The 25,819-nt window shown below is 42.7% G+C and overlaps 1 protein-coding gene across 1 annotated transcript in view; it reads left to right on the top strand.

The window, feature by feature from the left end:
- LOC146041722 (sialoadhesin-like) overlaps positions 1-25,819 on the top strand; it is a 57,506-nt gene that overhangs the window by 9,937 nt on the left and 21,750 nt on the right. The window contains exons 2-3 of the mRNA XM_083161637.1: positions 3,407-3,505; positions 3,912-4,271. Of these exons, the coding sequence (XP_083017763.1) occupies positions 3,466-3,505; positions 3,912-4,271 (400 nt within the window). The 5' untranslated portion in view covers positions 3,407-3,465. The remainder of the gene's footprint in view (positions 1-3,406; positions 3,506-3,911; positions 4,272-25,819) is intronic.

Here is a 25,819-nt window from a genome sequence, read left to right as displayed (position 1 = left end):
GGGAACAAAAAAATGCCCACCCATCGCTGGAAACAAAACAAGAGAAATAAGGTGAAATCCTCCTCGAACCAAAAAGAACTAGCTATTATGAATTTGTCTCACCGTGTCCTTACCGCCATAGAACTTCAGGTCCTTAATAAGGGACTATCATTTGTACCTAGTAATGGACATGATCCTTTTACTTTGAAATTAAAGAGGAAACTACGCCTCAAAGAATTTTTTCAAACACAAACGTAGATGAGCCCGCAGGATCCTCTTAGTGAATTCCTTATGAGTAGATTAAAATAAACATTCGATCTGCCTTGCTCCAATTCATGTATACAAACTTTTGGACGATTATTAGATCAATCTGTCTCCAAGTTTGCTACTGCACCAGCTAAAATGCCTAAAAATCTGACCCCTTCTGACTTCTGAAACACAAGCACTACATAGTCTGGCTACTTATGCTGATATTGTCATCATGTCTGCCGATAAAGTCGGTGCCATTATTATACAGAATATAACCGATTACCGTAAAGAGCTTTACAATCAGCTTTTAGATATGGAGGTGTACGAGAAACTACCTTTAATCTGACTTATACATACCAGATGGAGTTACATGGCATTTTATCTAAAGCAGTCAATGATGGAAAGATTTCTGCCAAAGTATTTAAAACCATCTATTGTGAATGGCCTTTAGCCTCTGTACTGTATTCGCTTCCCAAGGTCCACAAAGATACATAGTCCCCCTCTGGAAGACCCATCATTGCATCGCGCGACTCGTTATATCAACCTGTCATGCAGATGCTTGATACTCTTCTTCAACCATTGCTTCCCTGTAAACCATCTTTCCTCAAAGATACTACTAGCTCCTTACAGCTATTGAACCAGATAGGTGAAGTCCCGGAAGGGACCATTATGGTCTGTTTGGATGTATGCATCCTCTACACCTCCATACCACATGATGGTGGTCTGGATGCTTAAGACATTCATTCAGGAACACCTTGATACGTCACTGCTTGACCATGATTTATTTGTAATATTGTTGTCGTTGACCCTCAAATTAAATGACTTTCTGTTTAATGGAGCATACTACCTCCATTTATGAGGGTGTGCAATGTGGTCCACAGTGGCCCCTTCTTTTGCAAATGTGTTTATGTTTGAGCAGGAGGAGCCAATGTTCCTGAACAGGCTAGATGTTAAAGGTCATCTATTACTACATATACATATATATATATATATATATATATATATATATATATATATATATATATATATATATATATATATATATATATATATATATATATATATATATATATATAGATGACATTTTCATCCTGTGGACAAGAGGTCCAAATCTGTTGTCTAAATTGCTTGAAGATATTGTTTCTGGAGGCTCGACCATCAATTATACAGCCTCTTTGACCCAATCCAGTGTGCATTTTGTTGATGTAGCCATCAAAATTGATTCAGGGAGGATTTCCACTGATGTATTCTTTAAAGATGTAGATAGAAACACATTTCTTATGGCTTCTAGTCACCATCCACCAGACTTGAAATGTGGGCGCCCTCTATCTCAAATGATACATGTCTCCAGAACTATGAGTGATAGAGTCTGTCTAGAAACTTATCTTTACACTTTTGTGGAAAGATTTGCCAGACGGGGCTATGATCCATCTGTATTAAGAAAGCAAAAATTTCAAGTTCTGCAAATGTCACGTAAACAACTCCTTACTTCTAAGGTCAAAAATCCGGTCTCTGTTTTACCATGGTCCCGTGTTTTCTCAGTAGCCAGTCTGGTTATTCGTCATGCATCTAATGCACTTTGGCCCATTATTAAAACAGATTCAGAATTGCAGAGTTCAAATGCGGTACGACCTTTGGCCACATTTAAAAGAGGTGCGAATCTCAAGGATCATCTTGTATCACAGATATCACTGGGATTGGCATTCCCAGACCTCCGAATACAACATTTAAACCCCCTGGTTGTTATAATTTCTTCTTTTGTGCAACCTGTAGACATTTGATTGTCTGCAACGATTTTAAGCATCCCCATACTGACAAGGTGTTTAAAATTAGGCATGTCTTGACCTGCAAAACATCACATGTAGAATATGCTATTGTTTTCCCTTGCGGGATTTATTACATAGGGCACCTACGCGACCCTTTCACGACAGAATGGCACTCCACCGGTCAGCCATCAACCTGTCCTTGTCGAGTAGAGTAGTTGATCAGCTTGTAAGTTTAATTAATGGGTCACTCTATCACTGCACTCAAGTATTTTTTGATCGATCATGTTGTTGATTCTTTGCAGGGTGGTGATAGAGGAAAGGAATTACTTAGACCTGAATCCAAGTGGATATTTAGATTGGGGACCATTCACCCCATAGGATTTAATGACAAATTGAACTGGAATAGTTTGACCTAATGCACTGGTTTAATTATGCAGTGTTTTATATGTATTTGTAATATTGTTCTGCTTATATACAGGTTGAGTATCCCTTATCCGAAATGCTCGGGACCATGGGATAAGGGATATGTACGTTTTTTGGAATACTTTTGTTTAATACTTACCTGGTCCCCTGGTGATGCCCTGATGGTCCCACGACATCCACAGTGTCCCCCAGCAACCACGGAGGCCTTCAGGATGCAGTCCCAGGAGTGCATTGCTTGACTTCATGGGAGCGCCCGTGCACTCACGCTAGGCACTCCTGTGCATGGCACGTGTGACTCCATCCTGCAATTAAATCCTGCTACCTTTTCTATTCGCAATCCATTCTCATGGTGATTGACAGGAAGTAGGAGTATGGGGGTAGAAATCGGCTGTTTAGTTGGAGTGCTAAGAAAGATGCACACCTAGGTCTTACTGCTCACGTGCATGTAATGAAGGTTATACAACTGCATGTGGCATGTGAAGGAGACTTTAGGCTGGCGCTGTAGCCCAATGTTCATAAAGTAATGGTTCCATCAGTACGTTAGATTGGCTCAGTCACCAGTACGTGACATAGGCACAGACCCCCCCAGTCCTGCCGCCTAGGCTGCAGCCTAATTAGCCTATTGGTTACTCAGGCACTGGATATACAGTATAATGTGCATTTGGGCAACCAAAACAATAATTGTCCCCATAGGTTTCTCTTGCTGGAATGTAACTGCTGTTGGGTTCTGAATAATTTCCCATGAAAGTAAAGAAAGAGTGAGTTACAAACAGATAGATGCAACTGTCCTCCCCACCCTCCTATCACCTCAACCAATCAAAGCTGATGGTGCCGCTGCATACTGCCGAGTAGCCGACATTACTACAGGAAGAGTCCTCAATTCAGAAAACAGAGGATGATAATGTAACTCCTGTATAATCCTGCAATGCACTGATCTTTGTACAAATCATATTTATTTTTGGCATATTTTTAATTTTTCCATTTTACAGGAAATGTATCTTCAGTACATGCAGGGTTGCAGCTGTAGCAATTAGAAGAATATCGCAAGATGAGGATCACAAAGACTTTTCTTCTCATCCTTCTACAAGGTTAAATCGTTTCTCAATTTAAAATACAGATATGTCCTCATACATCTAGCGTACATACTTCATAATAACGATTTGCTCCTGAGTGGGACCCGTACCCCAGGCGCTGGGCATTGGATGTCACTTTGGCGCAGTTTGATGTAACACAACGTAATGCTCAGGCGGGTTATGCAGCTTGGTGGCTTGTAGAACCATAAATGATGTCACTGTATGAAACACTGCATACTGTACAGTACATCGTAATCCCACCGCAGAGACACTGCTGATAGACACACTGTTGTGTTCACCACAGTTATGGGGGGGGGGGGGTCACTTAAATAGCATGCTATGATGGTAGATGTAGGAGGACAATTCTAGATTTATGTTACTAAATAATGGGATAAACTTATATGTAATCTGCACCTTCCAGGCTTCTACTCAGGTTCCTTGTGCCAGAGATGGGAGTTCCCTAATAAACTGACTGCTCTGATTGGTTCCTGTGTGGAGATCCCCTGCACTTATACACCTGACCAGGAGTCTGAGAGATCCAGCATTGTGTGGTATTTATATAATACAGTGTATTATCTAGAGATTTATAACAGCAGAACATCCTCATCAGTAAGAAATGAATACATATACCGGACCTCATTGGTCCCTGGAGGAAGCTGCAGTCTGAGGATAGACCCTGTGAGAAGAGCAGATGAAGGTGACTATTACCCAGGAGTAGCAGGAAATAACAGGAAGAACTCAAACAGAATCCAGAGTAGAAGAATCCAGCTTGTTGTCACAGGTAAACATTTATTTTCATAATCAAACAAATCCCCAAGCATGCTGCAGCAAGAAGCTGAAATCACTCATTGGTCACTCACCAGCAAATGTTTTCTCCTGCCTTGGCCGCAGATAGCCAAGTAGGCATTAACGCGCTTATAGGACACACAAAGAGAAAAATTCCCGCACCAGTATTCTTTTAATGGTGATCCTCTACCTCCACAAATTTTCCTAAATGGGGGAGAGGATTTCCTTCCCCAAACTAGGGGGGTTATTCTAGTCCATTCTTTCTGACAAAATCCTTCTTAGATGGACAAAACCATGTGCACTGCGGGTGGGGCAGATGTAACTTGTGCAGAGAGAATTAGATTTGGGTGGGGTTTTTCTTCAAAGTGAGATCTATATTGAAGTGTAAAATAAAGCAGTCAGTATTTTCCCTGCACAGAAACAAAATAACTCATCCAAATCTAATTCTCTCTGCACATGTTACATCTGCCCCCCTGTAGTGCACATGGTTTTGTCCATCTAAGAAGGATTTTGTCAGAAAGAATGAACTAGAATAAACCCCTAGGTCTGAAGGGTGCTACCCACTACTTAAGTACAGACATAAACACCCACAAAGAAAAGAAGTATTCTTAAGGGTGCACTGAGGACCTAATAATTTCATACATAAAAATTAACTTTAAGGGTGAGATTTAATAGGATGAGAGATTCAGAAAGTGAGAGATTTTGTGAGAAATCTCCAGGTTTTTTAAAGCGGCAATCATTTACAACTGCAAAATCAATGATTGCGTAAATGATTGCCGCTTTAAAAAACCTGGAGATTTCTTCCCAAATATCTCACTTTCTGAATCTCTCATCTTATTAAATCTCACCCTCAAGGGCGTAACTACCATAGGTGCAACGGGTGCAGCTGCTATGGGGCCCAGAGCTGAAGGGGGCCCATCTTTGCTGTCTACGTAATATGTTTTACATACATTTATCACTATCAGTTGCTAAATAGGGGGCCCTTACAAACATTTGCTATGGGGCCCACGAATATCTAGGTACGCCTCTGCTCACCCTTAATGTTATTCTCATAAAAAGTCTCATATAGAAGAGAGACCTGATTTCCTTGATATGGAGAAATATTAAAAGATAGATTGTGAATAAAGTGATGAAAATCTACGTGAAATTTATTAAAAAGAAGAAAGAGAGGAATACAAAATGTGTGTGTGTGTATGAGTCTATGATTTCAACATTCCCCACTTTGTAGTGCTATATCATAGATCTCATTGCATTGTTGCCCTGTTTTGTTCAATTGGAAGTAATTTCCTTTGTACACGGTATTCCTGCCTGTATGTATTAATAGGGCTTATTTAGTTAATTGCACATAACTTTTAATGTACAGAGGAGATTCCTTACTCCTAGAAGTCCAATAATGTGAGTAGCCCTTCAAGTTCACCTCAGTGTTTTAGCTAATATAATCCCTGATGAAGTTGTACCGTTTATCAGTGTGTTCAGATATGATCATTCTGATCGCTTCAATGAAGAGTGCTTACTCCTAGGACCAAGACAATAGGCATTAATATTCAAAATAAATGCTGCGTATGCCCTGAGTTCCTTTTACAGGCGTTATATATCAATAAGGGTGTCACTCAACTATAAAGAATACAATATCTGTATTTTAGCGGTTTATCCACCGAATCTTTGATTGAAAAGATGGGGGCACTTAATAGAACTCTAGGTCTGATGTTGTTATTATGTGTCCATAAAGGATTTATCACCCATGTGGTAAGCGGATCACCGCTGGGATATTGGTTTTTTTAATTAATAAATATGTATAACTATCAGCCTTAGATACAGAGTTTATTGGTATAATAGTCCGTATACCGTACCCTCTCATATGGTGAACACCCCTATTCACAACCCGTTATTTAAGCGGTTCACCGCCGGGTCTTATTATAAGGCGTATTTACTGGTATTTCTCACAGCAGTGATGGATATTTATAGTGCCGTGTTATATCGGCTGTTCAATCAGCCTCTCAAAATGTGGTGGCATTCATTGCCATGTTTATATCCTACGGAGTGCCCTTGACAGACCCGCAGATATTGGGTGATCTCTGTGTCGTCATACACAGTGACCACCCTCTCTGCCAGGCTATCTGATCTCTAGTGTTCGATGGTACTTGGTACACACTCTAGGAGCTGTATGTGCAATCTCCAGATCTCACTATCAGTATATACGGGCTGCTTATATGTTTATTATGACAGAGTTACAGTGTCAAAATGCTTATTTATTTCACATATAGATCTACACCCTCTTCATTGATAATAAGGTACACTTCACAAGATTATTGTTATTTAGAATGGAGACCTAGTTGAGTTCTATTGTCAGTTCCGGGCTATGCCGGCTACTGGCTCAGCTAGCCTGAAATACGCAGAGATTACTACAGTGAGTGTTAGGCAGCATTAATAACGATAAGCCTGCAGACATAAAGGGGTTTGTGTTATTTACACGCTTTACCCTGTTCCACTGCTAGGATATAGTATTTGAAAGTAATTGGCTTATAAGCCTAGAATACTCGCTGCTGCCGCTGTTCCGCGGTCTCTGGGTTAAAAAGTCCGTGTTACCCTGCTTTTAGTCATACACACTGTGTGAGGCCTTTATACAATCTTCAATATGCACTCGTGGTGGTACTCTTTACCTAGCACGGCGCCCACGATGTCCATCGCGGTCACCGGGGTAAAAAATCGCGGGCATCGCGGCCATCGCATGCACTAAAAAAACGGGTGCGACGCAATGCCCGCGATGCCCGCGATTTCCCATAGGGATCAATGTTAAAAGTGTGATTGGACACGATTTTACTGTTCAATGCCTCAATGCCCGCGATTTTTCCATAGGAAACAATGTTAAATGGGCCACAGAGCCCTAATAGTCCCCCTGAAGTCTGAAATGGCCCCCACAATTGTTAACGCCACCCCACGATCAACGTGAACCCGAAGCGTGGCGAGCGCAGCGAGCCCGCGAGGGGCGGCGGTACGCGTCCTCCGACTTTTTCATACCCCCACTATCCACGTCGGCGTGGAGTTGAGAATAGAATAGTGTGGCGAGCGTAGCGACCCACCGAGCCCGAAGCGTGGCGAGCGCAGCGAGCCCCGCGAGGGGACGCGGATACCTGTGAAGCCTGCGAAGGGACGCGTTTACCTGTGAAGGTATCCGCGTCCCCTCGCGGGGCTCGCTGCGCTCGCCACGCTTCGGGCTCGGTGGCTCGCTGCGCTCGCCACACTATTCTATTCTCAACTCCACGCCGACGTGGATAGTGGGGGTATGAAAAGGTCGGAGGACGCGTACCGCCGCCCCTCGCGGGCTCGCTGCGCTCGCCACGCTTCGGGTTCACATTGATCGTTGGGTGGCGTTAACAATTGTGGGGGCCATTTCAGACTTCAGGGGGACTATTTGGGCTCTGTGGCCCATTTAACATTGTTTTCTATGGAAAAATCGCGGGCATTGAGGCATTGAACAGTAAAATCGCGTCCAATCACACTTTTAACATTGTTCCCTATGGGAAATCGCGGGCATCGCGGGCATCGCGTCGCACCCGTTTTTTAGTGCATTTGATGGCCGCGATGCCCGCGATGGGCGCCGTGCTAGGTAAAGAGTACCCTCGCGGTTTGTACATTTATTGTAGTAGGATTGTAATGCCAGAACTTTTGTGCATATCATATGTGAATCTGCATTTTCATTATTTGGGACACAGGACAAGCGGGATTTTTGTATGTATCAGTGCCGTTCACTGTCGGTTGTTTGCTCCGCTAGTCTGGAGTGAATACAGGTAACCACAATAAATATTCAACAGCGTTAACGTTAAACCTGCAGATAACAAGGGTTTTGTGTTGTATTAAACACCCTTCCCCTCTCACTGCTAGGTTACCGTATCTCTCAGTGTTTGGCTAGATTGCCTAAGATACACGCTGCCACCGCTATTCAATAATCTCCGGGTTACACAGTAAGTGTTCCCCCGGCTTTAGCTGCGTACTCCCTTCCTTCACCTAAATTAACACTGGGAACATTTCTGACACCATGAACTATGTGTCAGATTGCTACTACTGAGGATTGCTATTGCAAAATGAACACATTGACATGTACCATGTAATACATTCTGAGCTATCTACACACACATTGGCCCTCATTCAGGTTCATGCGCTCGCATGCACATTCTCAAGCACTCTTACGGAAAAAACCACACGCACGCATCGGGCGAAGGAACGCCTACAGTGCTTGCGAAATCATTCGCACGCAACCATACAAAGAAGGGGGGTGGTCTATCACTGTGCGTACGTGTAACTGGTCGCACGCACCCACACATTTGCGCACGCACACTCACCTCAAGCAGCTAACGAACATGCTCTACTCCCCAAATGTTAGCAAACATGTCGACTAATGTTGACAGGGGCAACATGCTAAATATAGCAGAGTAGAAATGACAATAGTGGTGGTATGTTGCATAAGGCAAATTTATAAGGGTGGGATTTGTTTGGTTTTAGCGCATTGGTTTGGTCAAAATAACTTTAGCAACAGAAGAAGTTTGTATCTGCTAACACTTGATTGCTGGTGGTATGCAATCAGAAGTTGTGCTGAGGTAATTGTCTCATGAAATCTACCATGTATTGGTGTCAATAGTGTGCAGGTGCCATTGATTTACCCATTGATTTAGCCATTTCGTGCGTGTGTTTGCTCCGTACGAATGAGCACATTACAAGGAGCAAGGTGTGCGAAACGAAAAACCTGCTTTGAGCTGGCGAAAAGTTTTGCGTTGGAGGGGAACAATCCCTCTTGCACTCATGCGAAAGCACTCCCACCACTCATAGTGAACGCCCATGTGTACGCCCATGTGTTACGCCCACTTTTGCTCATTATAATGGTCGCGCCCATGCTAACGCCCACTGCACGCCTACTACCGATGCACTCGTTCGCACAGAGAAATCTCCACGAAAGTTTGCTTGCGAGTATGTTTTAATGACATTGCACATGCGCAGTGCTCTTGCTGCACATGCGCAATGGGGGTTGCAGGGTGAAACATGCGAATTCGCATGCGTACGCGCCAATGTGAATAAGGGCCATTGTATCCTCTCTATCTACAGCCTACGATCGTTGCACACAAGCTTTTTCAAAGCATCAACCCGTTCATTCTACCAGGCAGGTTTGAATCCCCCGCCTTCTATTCTGATTGGACAGTCATCTCTGGTCGTATTAGGACCTCCTCCTCTCTCTGGTAATTGTGGAGCGTTGCTAAAGTATTCCTTCTCCCTCTTCTAATGTTTTCAAAAATGCATCCTCTCATGTTTTTTATTTTTTATTTTTCTTTATTATTTTACTATTGTCTTCTCATGATCTATAGAAACAGTCCTATTCTCGGGCTTGCTCATAGCGATACAACTAGTTATCCTGATTACATGGAGATTTTTCTGACCCCTGAATTATATTTAAATTTTTAATATTTTGTAATGGTTTTTTAGGATCTTTCTTTAAAAATTGGTTGTTTGGACATTATGGGGGAAATTTACTAAAGGAAATTTGTAAAAAATAGGTGTATTTGTATCCAGAAATACTCTTATTTTTGACATTTACTATCCCGAAAATACGGCAATTCGTATTCGTATTGATGTGCTATCAATACGAATACGAATTGCCATATTTTCGGGATAGTAAATGTCAAAAATAAGAGTATTTCTGGATACAAATACACCTATTTTTTACAAATTTCCTTTAGTAAATTTCCGCCGTCCTAAATGATATTCCTATATCCTAATTACATGAAGATTTTTCTAGCCCCATGAATTATATTTTTAATATTTTGTTATGGTTTATTAAAATTCCTTGACATTTGTTGTATGTCCTAGATGATAGTCCTATATAAACCCACTTATCTGATCTCATGAACCCTGTGTTCTTAATTTATTATGATAGATCGTGGGTTCTTGATCATTCAGTCCCGATATTTCAGGAAAGTCTCATTCAACCATCTAGAGATAATATTCCATCTTTTGAAGCAGCATCAGTACCACTTTTGTCCAGATCAACTTCCATTGCAAACAATATTCCCTACGTTATATCCACCTGATGCGTATGTATTGGTTCACTTTTATTGATCTCAGTCCTCGGTATGTTTTGTGCATCTCAATCTGTGAGATGAGCTGGTGCATAGCCATTTTGAGAGAAACAAATGCAAAAAGAAGAAATTTATGGGCACCTTCAAATGTGGCGACTGCAATACATGTAAATATATTGTACCAACAACAGAAATAAAGGACAGATATGGCAAATGAGTTTAAAATCTACGATTTTATAAATTGTAAGATGATCGGGGTGATCTATTGCCTTAACTGTCCGTGTGGTTTACAGTATATAGGGTTAACAAGCAGACAACTCAGGGTCAGATTGATGGAACACATCAGAAACATCAAAAACGCAGAAAGCGATCGGAACAACTGCAAGAAACTTACTAGTGTCGCGAGACATTTCTTGAAACAACATGGAGGGAACCATCGACAAATTACAAGCTTTCAGAATAGAAAGACTACATTTGGGAATAAGAGGAGGGAATGCGACGAAAGAACTACTCTAGAAAGAGTCAAAATAGATATTCCGTATGAATAGTGTTGAACCTTGGGGCCTGCTTTCTTTAAAAATTAAGAAAAAATCATGAGAAAAAAAACACTTAATACTTCAACTGTTTCCAGATCATCTTGGAGACTTAGCTCAAACTTGAAATAAATATATTTTACATATGTGTATATTTTTCCCCCCTCTTTTTCCCTTTTATCCTTTCGTCCCCCCCCCCCCTCCCTCCCTCCCCTCCTCCCTCTTACTTCCATTGTTCATATTCATCCTTATATCTCTTTATAAACAAAATAAATACACAACAACTACTAGTACAAAATAAGAGAATAAAAAGCACATACAGTAGCAATACCCATATACATCAAAAGCCCGAATTACCTGTACATGGGCCCCTATGATCCCAGCATCTGGGAAACCCCAAAGGGGAATAGTGACAAATGGGAGATGGATATACGAAATGATAAAAATAAGGAGGGCGCTACCTCAGAAAATTCCATTTTAAATAAAAACCACCCATGGAGGACTATAAAACCTAACTGAGACAGATAGACAGTGGCCTTTTACATATCACCTTAAAAACGAGTCTAACCATCTATGAGAGATATAAGTAACATCAGACTTTAAAATGAAACGGACATCCATGTGAAGAAATTATTCCCATAAACAGCACTTGACCTTGAAACAATGCCTATATACATAAATAGATATGCTTCCCATAGTGGTGACCCATTGAACACGTTAAATATGCCCCCCCCCCCTATTTAATTTAATATATTTCACACGTAATGTAATATATATGTAATATATAGGAATATCATTTAGGACATAGGGGGAAATTTACTAACGGAAATTTGTAAAAAAATAGGTGTATTTGTATCCAGAAATACACTTATTTTTGATATTTACTATCCCGAAAATACGGCAATTTGTATTCGTATTGATGTGCTATCAATACGAATACGAATTGCCGTATTTTCAGGATAGTAAATGTCAAAAATAAGTGTATTTCTGGATACAAATACACCTATTTTTTTACAAATTTCCTTTAGTAAATTTCCCCCATAATGTCCAAACAACGAATTTTTAAAGAAAGATCCTAAAAAACCATTACAAAATATAAAAAATTTAAATATAATTCAGGGGTCAGAAAAATCTCCATGTAATCAGGATAACTAGTTGTATCGCTATGAGCAAGCCCGAGAATAGGACTGTCTCTATAGATCATGAGAAGACAATAGTAAAATAATAAAGAAAAAAACAACAACAAAAAAAAACATGAGAGGATGCATTTTTGAAAATATTAGAAGAGGGAGAAGGAATACTTTAGCAACGCTCCACAATTACCAGAGAGAGGAGGAGGTCCTAATATGACCAGAGATGACTGTCCAATCAGGATAGAAGGCGGGGGATTTAAACCTGCCTGGTAGAATGAACAGGTTGATGCTTTGAAAAAGCTTGTGTGAAACGATCGTAGGCTGTAGATAGAGAGGACACAATGTGTGTGTAGATAGCTCAGAATGTATTACATTATAAATGTCAATTGTGTTCATTTTGCAATAGCAATCCTCAGTAGTAGCAATCTGACATATAGTTCATGGTGTCAGAAATGTTACCAGTGTTAATTTAGGAGAAGGAAGGGAGTACGCAGCTCAAGCCGGGGGAACACTTACTGTGTAACCCGGAGATTATTGAACAGCGGTGGCAGCATGTATTTTAGGCAATCTAGCCAAACACTGAGAGATACGGTAACCTAGCAGTAAGAGGGGAAGGGTGTTTAACCCCTTCCCGACATTTGACGTACATTTACGTCATGGCCGGGATGTACTTCCCAACGCATGGCATAAATGTACGTCATGGCTTTAAACTGTCACCGCGTCTATAGACGCGGTGACAGTTTGGAGATGTCTGCTGTCCCTGACAGCAGACATGTCCCAGCATGTCCAGGGGGGGCGGCGATGCCGCCCCCCCGTCGGCGATCGCTGTGATTGGCTGTTCAAATGTGAACAGCCAATTACAGCGTTTTCTGTGTACCGGCGAATAACGTTCGCCGGTGACACAGGGATCGGTGGTGATTGGTGCTGTAAAGTACAGCACCAATCACCACGGGGTGTAAGGGTGACACTGGTGTCATTCCACCTCACCCCACCCGCCCCCAAAGGCCGTGATTGGTCCGTCGGACCGACGGACCAATCACAGCCATGGAGGGTGATTTAAACTAACGGTGACTGCACTGCAGACGCCATTCCGGTCTGGAATTGCGTGCAGTGCGGTCACCGTGCCTATCTGCCGTGATATACTGACCTGATCCTTGCAAATACTTACCTGATCACTGCTTGTAGCGTGCTGGATGCTTCCTGGATCTTGTGACTTCTTGTGACTTCCTGTGTTGTGCTGCTGCAGTGTGATAGAGTTATAGATAGAGAGATAGAGAGAGATAGAGAGAGATATAGAGAGATAGTGACAGAGAGTGCTATATTTTGTGTCTGCTGCCCCCCCCCCCCCCTGTTGTGCTGATCAGTATATATGTGCTGATCAGCAACTTTTTGGGGGTGCTGGGTTTTTTTTTTTATATATACAGCTGTGCTGCGTGTGCAACTGACTGCTGCCCCCCCTTTTGTGCTGATCAGTATAAATTAACTGATCAGCAACTTTTTGGGGGTGCAGAGTTTTTTTTTATATATATATACCTGTCAGTGCTGCTGCTGCAGTGTCATAGAGTGATAGATAGTGAGAGATAGAGAGATAGAGAGAGATAGTGACAGAGAGTGATAGAGAGTGCTATATTTTGTGTCTGCTGCCCCCCCTTTTGTGCTGATCAGTATATCTGTGCTGATCAGCAACTTTTTGGGGGTGCAGAGTTTTTTTTTATATATATACCTGTCAGTGCTGCTGCTGCAGTGTCATAGAGTGATAGATAGTGAGAGATAGAGAGATAGAGAGAGATAGTGACAGAGAGTGATAGAGAGTGCTATATTTTGTGTCTGCTGCCCCCCTTTTGTGCTGATCAGTATATCTGTGCTGATCAGCAACTTTTTGGGGGTGCAGGGTTTTTTTTTTTATATATATACCTGTCAGTTGCTGCCAGTTGCACTGTCAGTTGCACCAAAGGTTGTGCACCTGCTGCCCCTCACTGGTAATCAGTGTCGCATCAGTGATCACCTTTTTTTTTTTTTGAGGGTGCTGTGGGGTCTTTTTTTAATTTTTTTTTTACACACACTGTGATTTTGTGGGTGTCCTGTGGCCACTGTGCGCTGATCAGTGACGTACATCACTGATCAGCTTTTTCGGCACATGGTTGATCTATTTTTTTTTTTTTGATCAAATTCCTGTTGCCTTTGAGCGCTGTTCAGTGACGGACGTTACTGACCAACATCTGTGCTTAATTTTTGGCGCAGGACCTTTTTTTTTTTTTTTTTTCTGCACTACATACACACTACATACCCCCCCGGGTTGAAATAAAGTTTGTACCCCCCCTACACTATACACGTGTTGAAACATTTCACTACCAGAAACACAAAAATAAAAATGGCATCCCAAATGTCATCCCAAATGTCATCCCAGTCATCCAGAAGAATGTATTCAGCGGAGGAGGCATATGCCATGCTTGCCTCTGACTCTGACACAGCCAGTGATGCAAGCGGGGAATTTGAAGGATTCATCTTAAGCTCCTCTTCCTCCTCTAGTGATGAGGGACCCCCTCAAAGACGCCCCCGTAGAGCAGCTGAGACCCCCCCCAATAATTGATCTCGTATGGACCCCACCACCAGACAATTTTGAGCCCCAGGTTCCTGAGTTTTTGGCCATCCCAGGAATCCAATTTGATTCCACAGGTCTCAGAGAAATTGACTTTTTCAAATTATTTTTCTCTGATGATTTTATAAATTTAATGGTGGACCAAACTAATTTATATGCCCAGCAGTTTATTGCTCAAAACCCCACGTCATCATTTGCTAGGTGGACCCCTGTAGATGCAGTAGAGATGATGACGTTTTGGGGTCTGGTGTTTCATATGGGCATAGTAAAAAAGCCAGAAATTAGGCAATATTGGAGTACAGATGTTCTGTACAGCACCCCACTTTACCGTATGGCCATGACCCGGACTCGTTTTGAGTTAATCCTTAAATTTTTGCATTACAACGATAATGCACAGTGCCCACCCAGAGATGATCCCACCTTTGACCGGCTATTCAAAGTCAGGCCGGTCATTGATCATTTCAGTGCCAAATTTGCAGAGATGTACATCCCAGATAAATTCATTTGCATAGACGAGTCCCTTATATATTTTAAAGGAAGGGTTAAATTCCGCCAGTACCTTCCCAATAAGAGGGCAAGGTATGGCATAAAAATGTATAAGCTGTGTGAAAGCACCTCAGGGTACACCCACAGGTTAAGGGTATATGAAGGGAAGGATTCAAGAATTGAACCGCCAGAATGCCCCCCCTCCCTCGTAGGTGTTAGTGGAAAATTGTCTGGGATTTAGTGCACCCCTTCCTGGATAAAGGTTATCACCTCTATGTGGATAACTTTTACACTAGCATCCCCCTGTTTAAGGCCCTTGGTTCAAGAGGTACAGCAGCTTGCGGTACTGTGCGCAAGAACCAAAGAGGCCTCCCAAAAACGCACATTGCCCAAGTAATGAGAAGGGGTGAAAGCAGGGCACAATCCACTGAAAATATGTTGTTGGTCAAATATAAGGACAAGAGGGATGTCCTTATACTGACAACAACTCACGGAGACAGTACCACCTCCGTCCCTGTACGAGGTACCAGTACCCACACCTCAAAACCTAATTGTATCCTGGATTACAATAAGTACATGGGCGGAGTGGATCTTTCAGATCAGGTACTGAAGCCGTACAGTGCCCTGCGGAAAACAAAAATCTGGTACAAGAAGCTGGCCGTGTATATCATCCAGATGGCACTGTATAACGCTTACGTGCTATTCCGTTCTACCAGCCAGAGGGGGACATTATGCACTTTCAAGAGGAAGTCATAAAGGGCCTAATATTTGGAAACCAGCAGGCAGAGGGCCCCAGTACTTCTAGTACTGGCCCCCGTATTGTACCAGGGCAGCATTTTCCTGATGAAATCCCCTCCACTGGAAAAAAGGGCAGGACACAAAAAAGGTGCAAAGTTTGCTATAAAAAGGGAATAAGAAAGCAAACTATTTTCCAGTGTGACACTTGCCCCGACAAACCCGGCCTATGTATAAAGGAGTGTTTTAAAATATACCCTACATCTATGGATTATTAGGTTTATCATTTCACCGTGCTTCGGGGGTCTTGCTAATGCCACATAGCACCCACCATTCCTTCCACCAGAATCTGAGCCGCAAAATCCAAAAATCACTCCTTCCCTTCTGAGTCCTGCCATGCACCCAACTGGTATTTTTTGGTCACATGTGAGGCATTGCCGTACTCGGGAGAAATTGGGGCACAGATTTTGGGGTGCTTTTTCTCCTTCATACCTTATGAAAATGAAAAATTTTGAGCCAGAACTGCATTTTTGTGTAAAAAAATGTAATTTTTCATTTGCACAGCCCAGTTGTATCAAAATTGGTGAAACCCCTGGGGGTTTGAAATGTACACTATACCCCTAGATGAATTCCCTGAGGGGTGTAGTTTGTAAAATGGGGTCACTTGTGGGGGGGTTCCACTGTATTGGTGCTTTGGGGGTCTTGCTAATGCGACATAGCACCCACCAAGATTCCACCAGAATCTGTGCTGCAAAATCCAAATATCACTCCTTCCCTTCTGAGTCCTGCCATTTTTTGGTCACACATGAAGCATTGCCGTACTCGGGAGAAATTGGGGCACAGATTTTGGGGTGCTTTGTCTCCTTCATTCCTTGTGAAAATGAAAAATTTTGAGCCAGAACTGCATTTTTGTGTAAAAAATTTAATTTTTCATTTTCACTGCCGAGTTGTACCACAATTGGTGAAACCCCGGGGGGTTTGAAATGTACATTATACCCCTAGATGAATTCCCTGAGGGGTGTAGTTTGCAAAATGTGGTCACTTGTGGGGGGCTTCCACTGTATTGGTGCTTCAGGGGTCTTGCTAATGCGACATAGCACCCACCAAAATTCCACCAGAATCTGAGCTGCAAAATCCAAAAATCACTCCTTCCCTTCTGAGTCCTGCCATGCACCCAACTGGTATTTTTTGGTCACATGTGAGGCATTGCCATACTCGGGAGAAATTGGTGCACAGATTTTGGGGTGCTTTTTCTCCTTCATACCTTATGAAAATGAAAAATTTTGAGCCAGAACTGCATTTTTGTGTAAAAAAATGTAATTTTTCATTTGCACAGCCCAGTTGTATCAAAATTGGTGAAACCCCTGGGGGTTTGAAATGTACACTATACCCCTAGATGAATTCCCTGAGGGGTGTAGTTTGCAAAATGGGGTCACTTGTGGGGGGCTTCCACTGTATTGGTGCTTTGGGGGTCTTGCTAATGCGACATAGCACCCACCAAAATTCCACCAGAATCTGAGCTGCAAAATACAAAAATCACTCCTTCCCTTCTGAGTCCTGCCATGCACCCAAATGGTATTTTTTGGTCACATATGAGGCATTGCCGTACTCGGGAGAAATTGGGGCACAGATTTTGGGGTGCTTTGTCTCCTTCATTCCTTGTGAAAATGAAAAATTTTGAGCCAGAACTGCATTTTTGTGTAAAAAATTTAATTTTTCATTTTCACTGCCGAGTTGTACCACAATTGGTGAAACCCCGGGGGGTTTGAAATGTACATTATACCCCTAGATGAATTCCCTGAGGGGTGTAGTTTGCAAAATGTGGTCACTTGTGGGGGGCTTCCACTGTATTGGTGCTTCAGGGGTCTTGCTAATGCGACATAGCACCCACCAAAATTCCACCAGAATCTGAGCTGCAAAATCCAAAAATCACTCCTTCCCTTCTGAGTCCTGCCATGCACCCAACTGGTATTTTTTGGTCACATGTGAGGCATTGCCATACTCGGGAGAAATTGGTGCACAGATTTTGGGGTGCTTTTTCTCCTTCATACCTTATGAAAATGAAAAATTTTGAGCCAGAACTGCATTTTTGTGTAAAAAAATGTAATTTTTCATTTGCACAGCCCAGTTGTATCAAAATTGGTGAAACCCCTGGGGGTTTGAAATGTACACTATACCCCTAGATGAATTCCCTGAGGGGTGTAGTTTGCAAAATGGGGTCACTTGTGGGGGGCTTCCACTGTATTGGTGCTTTGGGGGTCTTGCTAATGCGACATAGCACCCACCAAAATTCCACCAGAATCTGAGCTGCAAAATACAAAAATCACTCCTTCCCTTCTGAGTCCTGCCATGCACCCAAATGGTATTTTTTGGTCACATATGAGGCATTGCCGTACTCGGGAGAAATTGGGGCACAGATTTTGGGGTGCTTTGTCTCCTTCATTCCTTGTGAAAATGAAAAATTTTGAGCCAGAACTGCATTTTTGTGTAAAAAATTTAATTTTTCATTTTCACTGCCGAGTTGTACCACAATTGGTGAAACCCCGGGGGGTTTGAAATGTACATTAAACCCCTAGATGAATTCCCTGAGGGGTGTAGTTTGCAAAATGGGGTCACTTGTGGGGGGCTTCCACTGTATTGGTGCTTCGGGGGTCTTGCTAATGCGACATAGTACCCACCAAAATTCCACCAGAATCTGAGCTGCAAAATACAAAAATCACTCCTTCCCTTCTGAGTCCTGCCATGCACCCAAATGGTATTTTTTGGTCACATGTGAGGCATTGCCATACTCGGGAGAAATTGGTGCACAGATTTTGGGGTGCTTTTTCTCCTTCATACCTTATGAAAATGAAAAATTTTGAGCCAGAACTGCATTTTTGTGTAAAAAAATGTAATTTTTTTATTTGCACAGCCCAGTTGTATCAAAATTGGTGAAACCCCTGGGGGTTTGAAATGTACACTATACCCCTAGATGAATTCTCTGAGGGGTGTAGTTTGCAAAATGGGGTCACTTGTGGGGGGCTTCCACTGTATTGGTGCTTTGGGGGTCTTGCTAATGCGACATAGCACCCACCAAAATTCCACCAGAATCTGAGCTGCAAAATACAAAAATCACTCCTTCCCTTCTGAGTCCTGCCATGCACCCAAATGGTATTTTTTGGTCACATGTGAGGCATTGCCGTACTCGGGAGAAATTGGGGCACAGATTTTGGGGTGCTTTGTCTCCTTCATTCCTTGTGAAAATGAAAAATTTTGAGCCAGAACTGCATTTTTGTGTAAAAAATTTAATTTTTCATTTTCACTGCCCAGTTGTACCACAATTGGTGAAACCCCTGGGGGTTTGAAATGTACACTATACCCCTAGATGAATTCCCTGAGGGGTGTAGTTTGCAAAATGGGGTCACTTGTGGGGGGGGGTTCCTAACTTTTAGCATCTTATGGTGCCTAGAAACCTACATGGTGCCTAAAAAATAATCTCATAAAAAGGAGGCTCCAAAATCAAGTAGGTGCTCCTTCTATTATGAAGCCTGTGGTTTGGTCAACGTGCACACTAGGGCCACATATAGGATATTTATGAAAACAAAAGAATTGGGGGAATCAATTTTTAGTCACATTTCTCTAGTAAAATGTACTGTGTTCCTTAGAAAAATGTATTAAAATTGAAAATCTGCAAAATAAAATGAAATTTTGAAATTTCACCTACACTTTGTTTTAATTCCTGTGAAACACCTAAAGGGTTAACAAACTTCCAAAATGCTGTTTTGAATACTGTGAGGGGTGCAGTTTTTGAAATGGCATCATTTATGGGGGTGTCTCACATACAAGTCCCTCAAAGTCACATCAGAACTGAACTGGTCCCTAAAAAAATTAGTGTTTGAAATTTTCTTGAAAATTTGAGAATTTGCTATTCATATTTTAAGCCTCCTAGTGTCCAAGAAATTAAAAGGAGGTTGAAATAATGATGGCAACATAAAGTAGACATATGGTCTATGTTAGTTATTAACTATTTTGAGTGGTATGATTATTTGTCTCACAAGCAAAAAATTTAACATTTTGAAAATTGCAAAATTTTCCATTTTTTTACGACATTTTGGTATTTTTCACAAAAAAACACAGACTGTATCAACGAAAATTTACCACTAACTTGAAGTACAATGTGTCACGAGAAAACAATCTCAAAATCACTGGGATAAGTAAAAGCAAAAAAAAGTTATCCCCACTTAAGTGATACATGTCAGATTTGAAAAAAAGGGCTCTGTCAGGAAGGCAAAAACAGGCTGCGGCGGGAAGGGGTTAATACAACACAAAACCCTTGTTATCTGCAGGTTTAACGTTAACACTGTTGAATATTTATTGTGGTTACTTGTATTCACTCCAGACTAGCGGAGCAAACAACCGACAGAGAACGGCACTGATACATACAAAAATCCCGCTTGTCCGGTGTCCCAAATAATAAAAATGCAGATTCACATATGATATGCACAAATGTTCTGGCTTTACAATCCTACTACAATAAATGTACAAACCGCGAGTGCATATTGAAGATTGTATAAAGGGCTCACACAATGGGCGGTATTCAATGTGAATACCGGCAACGTGCAGCGAATCCTGTTTAGGATTCGCTGCACATTCGCCACTGCTCGCTGCGTTCCGGAGCCTCGCCGGCTCCGGTATTCAACGAGTCAGGGGCTCACTGCCCCTGACCGGCGAATTTGAGCTCCTGCGGCGGACGCCGCAGGGAGCCTGAGGACGGTGGCAGGCAGGGAGATGGAAGTCTCCCTGCCTGCCCCAGAATGTTTGTGGGGGGGGGGGGGGTGGGCTCCCCGGGTGCCAGGCAGCACAGGGGGTGGGCTCCCCGGGGGTGCCAGCAGGGGACCGGGTATATTCACTACACCCGATCATGAATATGTAATGATCGGGTGAAGTGAATATATGAATATCTAATGAGCGGCTCGGCTCCGGCCCCCTGCTGGCTGGTCTGTGTAAAAAAAAAATATATATATATATATATATTTTTTTTTGGTACTCTTTACCTAGAACGGCGCCCGCGATCAGAATCGCGGGCGTCGGGGGTAAAAAATCGCGGTAATCGCGGGCATCGCGGCTAAATCGCGGGTACATCAAAATCGGGTACCCGCGATTACCGCGATTTTCCCATAGGGAACAATGTTAAAAAGCCTGATTGACCGCGATTTTACTGTAAAATGCCTCAATGCCCGCGATTTTCCCATAGGAATCAATGTTAAATGGGCTACAGAGCCCAAATAGCCCCAATTAACCCTTAAATGTCCCCCCAATTTTTGTACGCCACCCCACGATCCACGCCAACCCGAAGCGTGGCGAGCGCAGCGAGCCCGCGAGGGGCGGCGGTACGCGTCCTCCGACCTTTTCATGCCCTACTATCCACGTCGGCGTGGAGTTGAGAATAGAATAGTGTGGCGAGCGCAGCGAGCCACCGAGCCCGAAGCGTGGCGAGCGCAGCGAGCCCCGCGAGGGGACGCGGATACCTTCACAGGTAAACGCGTCCCTTCGCGGGCTTCACAGGTGTCCGCGTCGCCACGGACACCTGTGAAGTCCGCGAGGGGACGCGTATAACTGTGAAGGTATCCGCGTCCCCTCGCGGGGCTCGCTGCGCTCGCCACGCTTCGGGCTCGGTGGCTCGCTGCGCTCGCCACACTATTCTATTCTCAACTCCACGCCGACGTGGATAGTAGGGCATGAAAAGGTCGGAGGACGCGTACCGCCGCCCCTCGCGGGCTCGCTGCGCTCGCCACGCTTCGGGTTGGCGTGGATCGTGGGGTGGCGTACAAAAATTGGGGGGACATTTAAGGGTTAATTGTGGCTATTTGGGCTCTGTTGCCCATTTAACATTGATTCCTATGGGAAAATCGCGGGCATTGAGGCATTGAATGCAAAATCGCGGTCAATTAGGCTTTTTAACATTGTTCCCTATGGGAAAATCGCGGTGATCGCGGGCATCGCGTCGCGGCCGTTTATGTGCTGCCCGCGATGTCGCGATCACCGCGATGGGCGCCGTTCTAGGTAAAGAGTACCATTTTTTTTTATTAAATATATATTCATGCGCTTACAGCACATGAATAAAAATAGCATGCCCCTCCTCAGAATAAAATTCCAGATTTTTTGACACCAATTGTAAAAAGCAAAACACTTTATTTTAAAAGTCCACCTTCCACTTCACCATAAAAAAAAAGATAGCTATTGCTACTCGGTGAATCATGGCGAAAAAAACCTTGAAATGTATTCGCCATCTGGTCATTGAATAGGGTGATTCACCGTTTTAGTCAGAAATTCGCCTTACAGCACAAAATCGCCATAAAAACCTGGCGAATCAGCCTCATTGAATACCGCCCAGTGTGTATGACTAAAAGCAGGGTAACACAGACTTTTTAACCCAGAGACCGCGGAACAGCGGCAGCAGTGAGTATTCTAGGCTAATAAGCCAATTACTCTCAAATACTATATCCTAGCAGTGGAACAGGGTAAAGCGTGTAAATAACACAAACCCCTTTATGTCTGCAGGCTTATCGTTATTAATGCTGCCTAACACTCACTGTAGTAATCTCTGCAGTATTCCAGGCTAGCTGAGCCAGTAGCCGGCATAGCACGGCACCGACAATAGAACTCATCTAGCTCTCCGTTCTAAATAACAATAATCTTGTGAAGTGTACCTTATTATCAATGAAGAGGGTGTAGATCTATATGTGAAATAAATAAGCATTTTGACACTGTAACTCTGTCATAATAAACATATAAGCAGCCCGTATAAACTGATAGTGAGATCTGGAGATTGCACATACAGCTCCTAGAGTGTGTACCAAGTACCATCGAACACTAGAGATCAGATAGCCTGGCAGAGAGGGTGGTCATTGTGTATGACGACACAGAGATCACCCAATATCTGCGGGTCTGCCAAGGGCACTCCGTAGGATATAAACATGGCAATGAATGCCACCAGATTTTGAGAGGCTGATTGAACAGCCGATATAACACGGCACTATAAATATCCATCACTGCTGTGAGAAATACCAGTAAATACGCCTTATAATAAGACCCGGCCGTGAACCGCTTAAATAACGGGTTGTGAATAGGGGTGTTCACCATATGAGAGGGTACGGTATACGGACTATTATACCAATAAACTCTGTATCTAAGGCTGCTAGTTATACATATTTATTAATTAAAAAAAACATTATCCCAGCGGTGATCCGCTTACCACATGGGTGATAAATCCTTTATGGACACATAATAACAACATCAGACCTAGAGTTCTATTAAGTGCCCCCATCTTTTCAATCAAAGATTCGGCGGATAAACCGCTAAAATACAGATATTGTATTCTTTATACTTGAGTGACACCCTTATTGATATATAACGCCTGTAAAAGGAACTCAGGGCATACGCAGCATTTATTTTGAATATTAATGCATATTGTCTTGGTCCTAGGAGTAAGCACTCTTCATTGAAGCGATCAGATTGATCATATCTGAACACACTGATAAACGGTACAACTTCATCAGGGATTATATTAGCTAACACATTGGCAGGTATTCAATGTTTGCTCTGGGGAGCTGCAGCGAATCCTGTGTAGGATTCGCTGCACTTTCTCCCCAATTCTCCCTGTAGGGAGATTCGCCGGGCAGCCGCCCGTTCTCCCTATTCAACGCCTCAGGGGCTCTCTACCCCTGGCGGCGAATTTTAACCCCCCCGGCGAATGCCGCCGGGGAGCTGGGGGACGGCTGCAGGCAGGGAGATGGAAGCCTCCCTGCCTGCGCCGGACACTGCGGGGGTGAAGGAGGGCTGTGGGGGACAGAGGGAGAGCCCCCAGAGCTGGCAGGGGGCTGTGTTAGGGAGCCTCTACACACTGGTCCCGATCGTGCATGTGTAATGATCGGGACGAGTGTGCAGTGAATATATGAATATTAATGAGCGACTCCCGGCTCGGCCCCCTGCTGGTGAATGTGTTAAAAAATATATATATATATATATTGTTTAAAAAAAAAATTAAAATATATTCATGTGCTGCAAGCACATGAATAAAAATAGCATGCCCCTTCACAGAAAAAAAAATCTGATTTTTTGACACCAAAATAAAAATAAAAAACGCTTTATTTTCAAAGATCACATTCCAGTTCTCCAGAAAAAGATGACGAATGTAAAATGGAGAATCCTGGTGAAAATCACTGGAGAAAGCAGTTCTCCACTTCAGCATTGAATACACTCTCGGTGAATTCCACTAAAAACCCCATTGAAAACCACTGGCGAATCGCGGAGAATCACAAACAGAGAATCGCCAGACATTCGCTCTTCATTTGCAGAGAATTGTGTCCATTGAATAGGGCGAATTGTTTTTCCAGTGAGAAAATTCCCTGTAAACCCGAATTGACTGATTCCCCAGAAAATATGGAGAATCAGAGGCATTGAATACTGGCCACTGAGGTGAACTTGAAGGGCTACTCACATTATTGGACTTCTAGGAGTAAGGAATCTCCTCTGTACATTAAAAGTTATGTGCAATGAACTAAATAAGCCCTATTAATACATACAGGCAGGAATACCGTGTACAAAGGAAATTACTTCCAATTGAACAAAACAGGGCAACAATGCAATGAGATCTATGATATACAGTAGCACTACAAAGTGGGAAATGTTGAAATCATAGACTCATACACACACATTTTGTATTCCTCTCTTTCTTCTTTTTAATAAATTTCACATAGATTTTCATCACTTTATTCACAATCTATCTTTTAATATTTCACCATATCAAGGAAATCAGGTCTCTCTTTTATATGAGACTTTTTATGAGAATAACATTAAAAGTTAATTTTTATGTATGAAATTATTTGGTCCTCAGTGCACCCTTAAGAATACTTATTTTCTTTGTGGGTGTTTATTGACGTGCTAATGTTTGCAAGGGGCACACCTAGCATTTTTATAGGCGCACCCACTGTTTTTGTGGGCACGCTCATTAATCATTGTGTGTACCCTTGTCCTCTATTGTATTCACTATAAGTCACTGTTTTGATTATTCATTTCTGTACTCTGTAGTTAGGTGCTGCCCATCCCTTGTGGCACCATAGAAATAATGTATGATAACAATGATTGAAAAAAAAAAAAAAAAATGATGCAATATGTACACATGGGAATGTTGCTACTGTATGTTTTTGCTATTGTGTTTTAATAAATATTATAATGTTTCTGTTTGATCAGGTAGCCCAATTGTATAAGCTATTATGGGGCTGTGAGCAAAGCATAAAAAATAATTCGTTTTTGTCTCTGGAACAAACCAATATGCAATAGGACGTGTCAAAATATATATTTTTCATCATAGTAAATAATGTCTGCTTTTGCATGTACTGTAGCCCAAAAATGCTGGGAAGCTGTATTTTTTACCTTGCTCTTTTTTCTTTGCTTCCAACAAAGAATCAGGCCATCTCTCCAGTTGCTGTCAGCACTGATCTGTCCCATTTGTATTTTTCTACCTTGTTTGGGCTAGAGAAGCAGGGGTAGATGGGGCTTTCAGACAGGCTTAAACAGCTGCATTGCTCCCACTACCCAGAGCCTTCAGCCTCGGAGGGGGTGACAGCAAAATGCCGGCTTCTCCACAGTGTTAGGAGCTGGGTGCTGCAGTGTGACATTCTTCTGCTGCACCCAGCTCCTGTTATAGCGGAGGAGCCAACAGTGCAGCAATTTGTCTCTGGGAATGCTGGGCTGCCCATGGGGTAATGTCAAAGGGAATCCAATCTAGACCCCACCCCCTTTGAATTAGTCCATGCCCCCTTTTAGGCTTGACACCATCAGTGGTATACGTATTAGCCATCTGACATCTGCAAGATCATGGACAAAGGTTTAAAACAGCAGTCATTTAGAAAAAGGCTAAATCAGATTCTACAGTACCTTTTATATGATTGCACCCTTAAAACATTGGTCAGACTCACCAGGATCAGTGGCGTAACTATAGCACCGCAGCC

Source organism: Crinia signifera, chromosome 19, assembly GCF_055691185.1.
Source record: "Crinia signifera chromosome 19, ASM5569118v1, whole genome shotgun sequence".
NCBI lineage: Eukaryota > Metazoa > Chordata > Amphibia > Anura > Myobatrachidae > Crinia > Crinia signifera.
The sequence above is the reverse complement of the archived record's forward strand: the minus strand, read 5'-3'. Positions and strand labels throughout refer to the sequence as shown.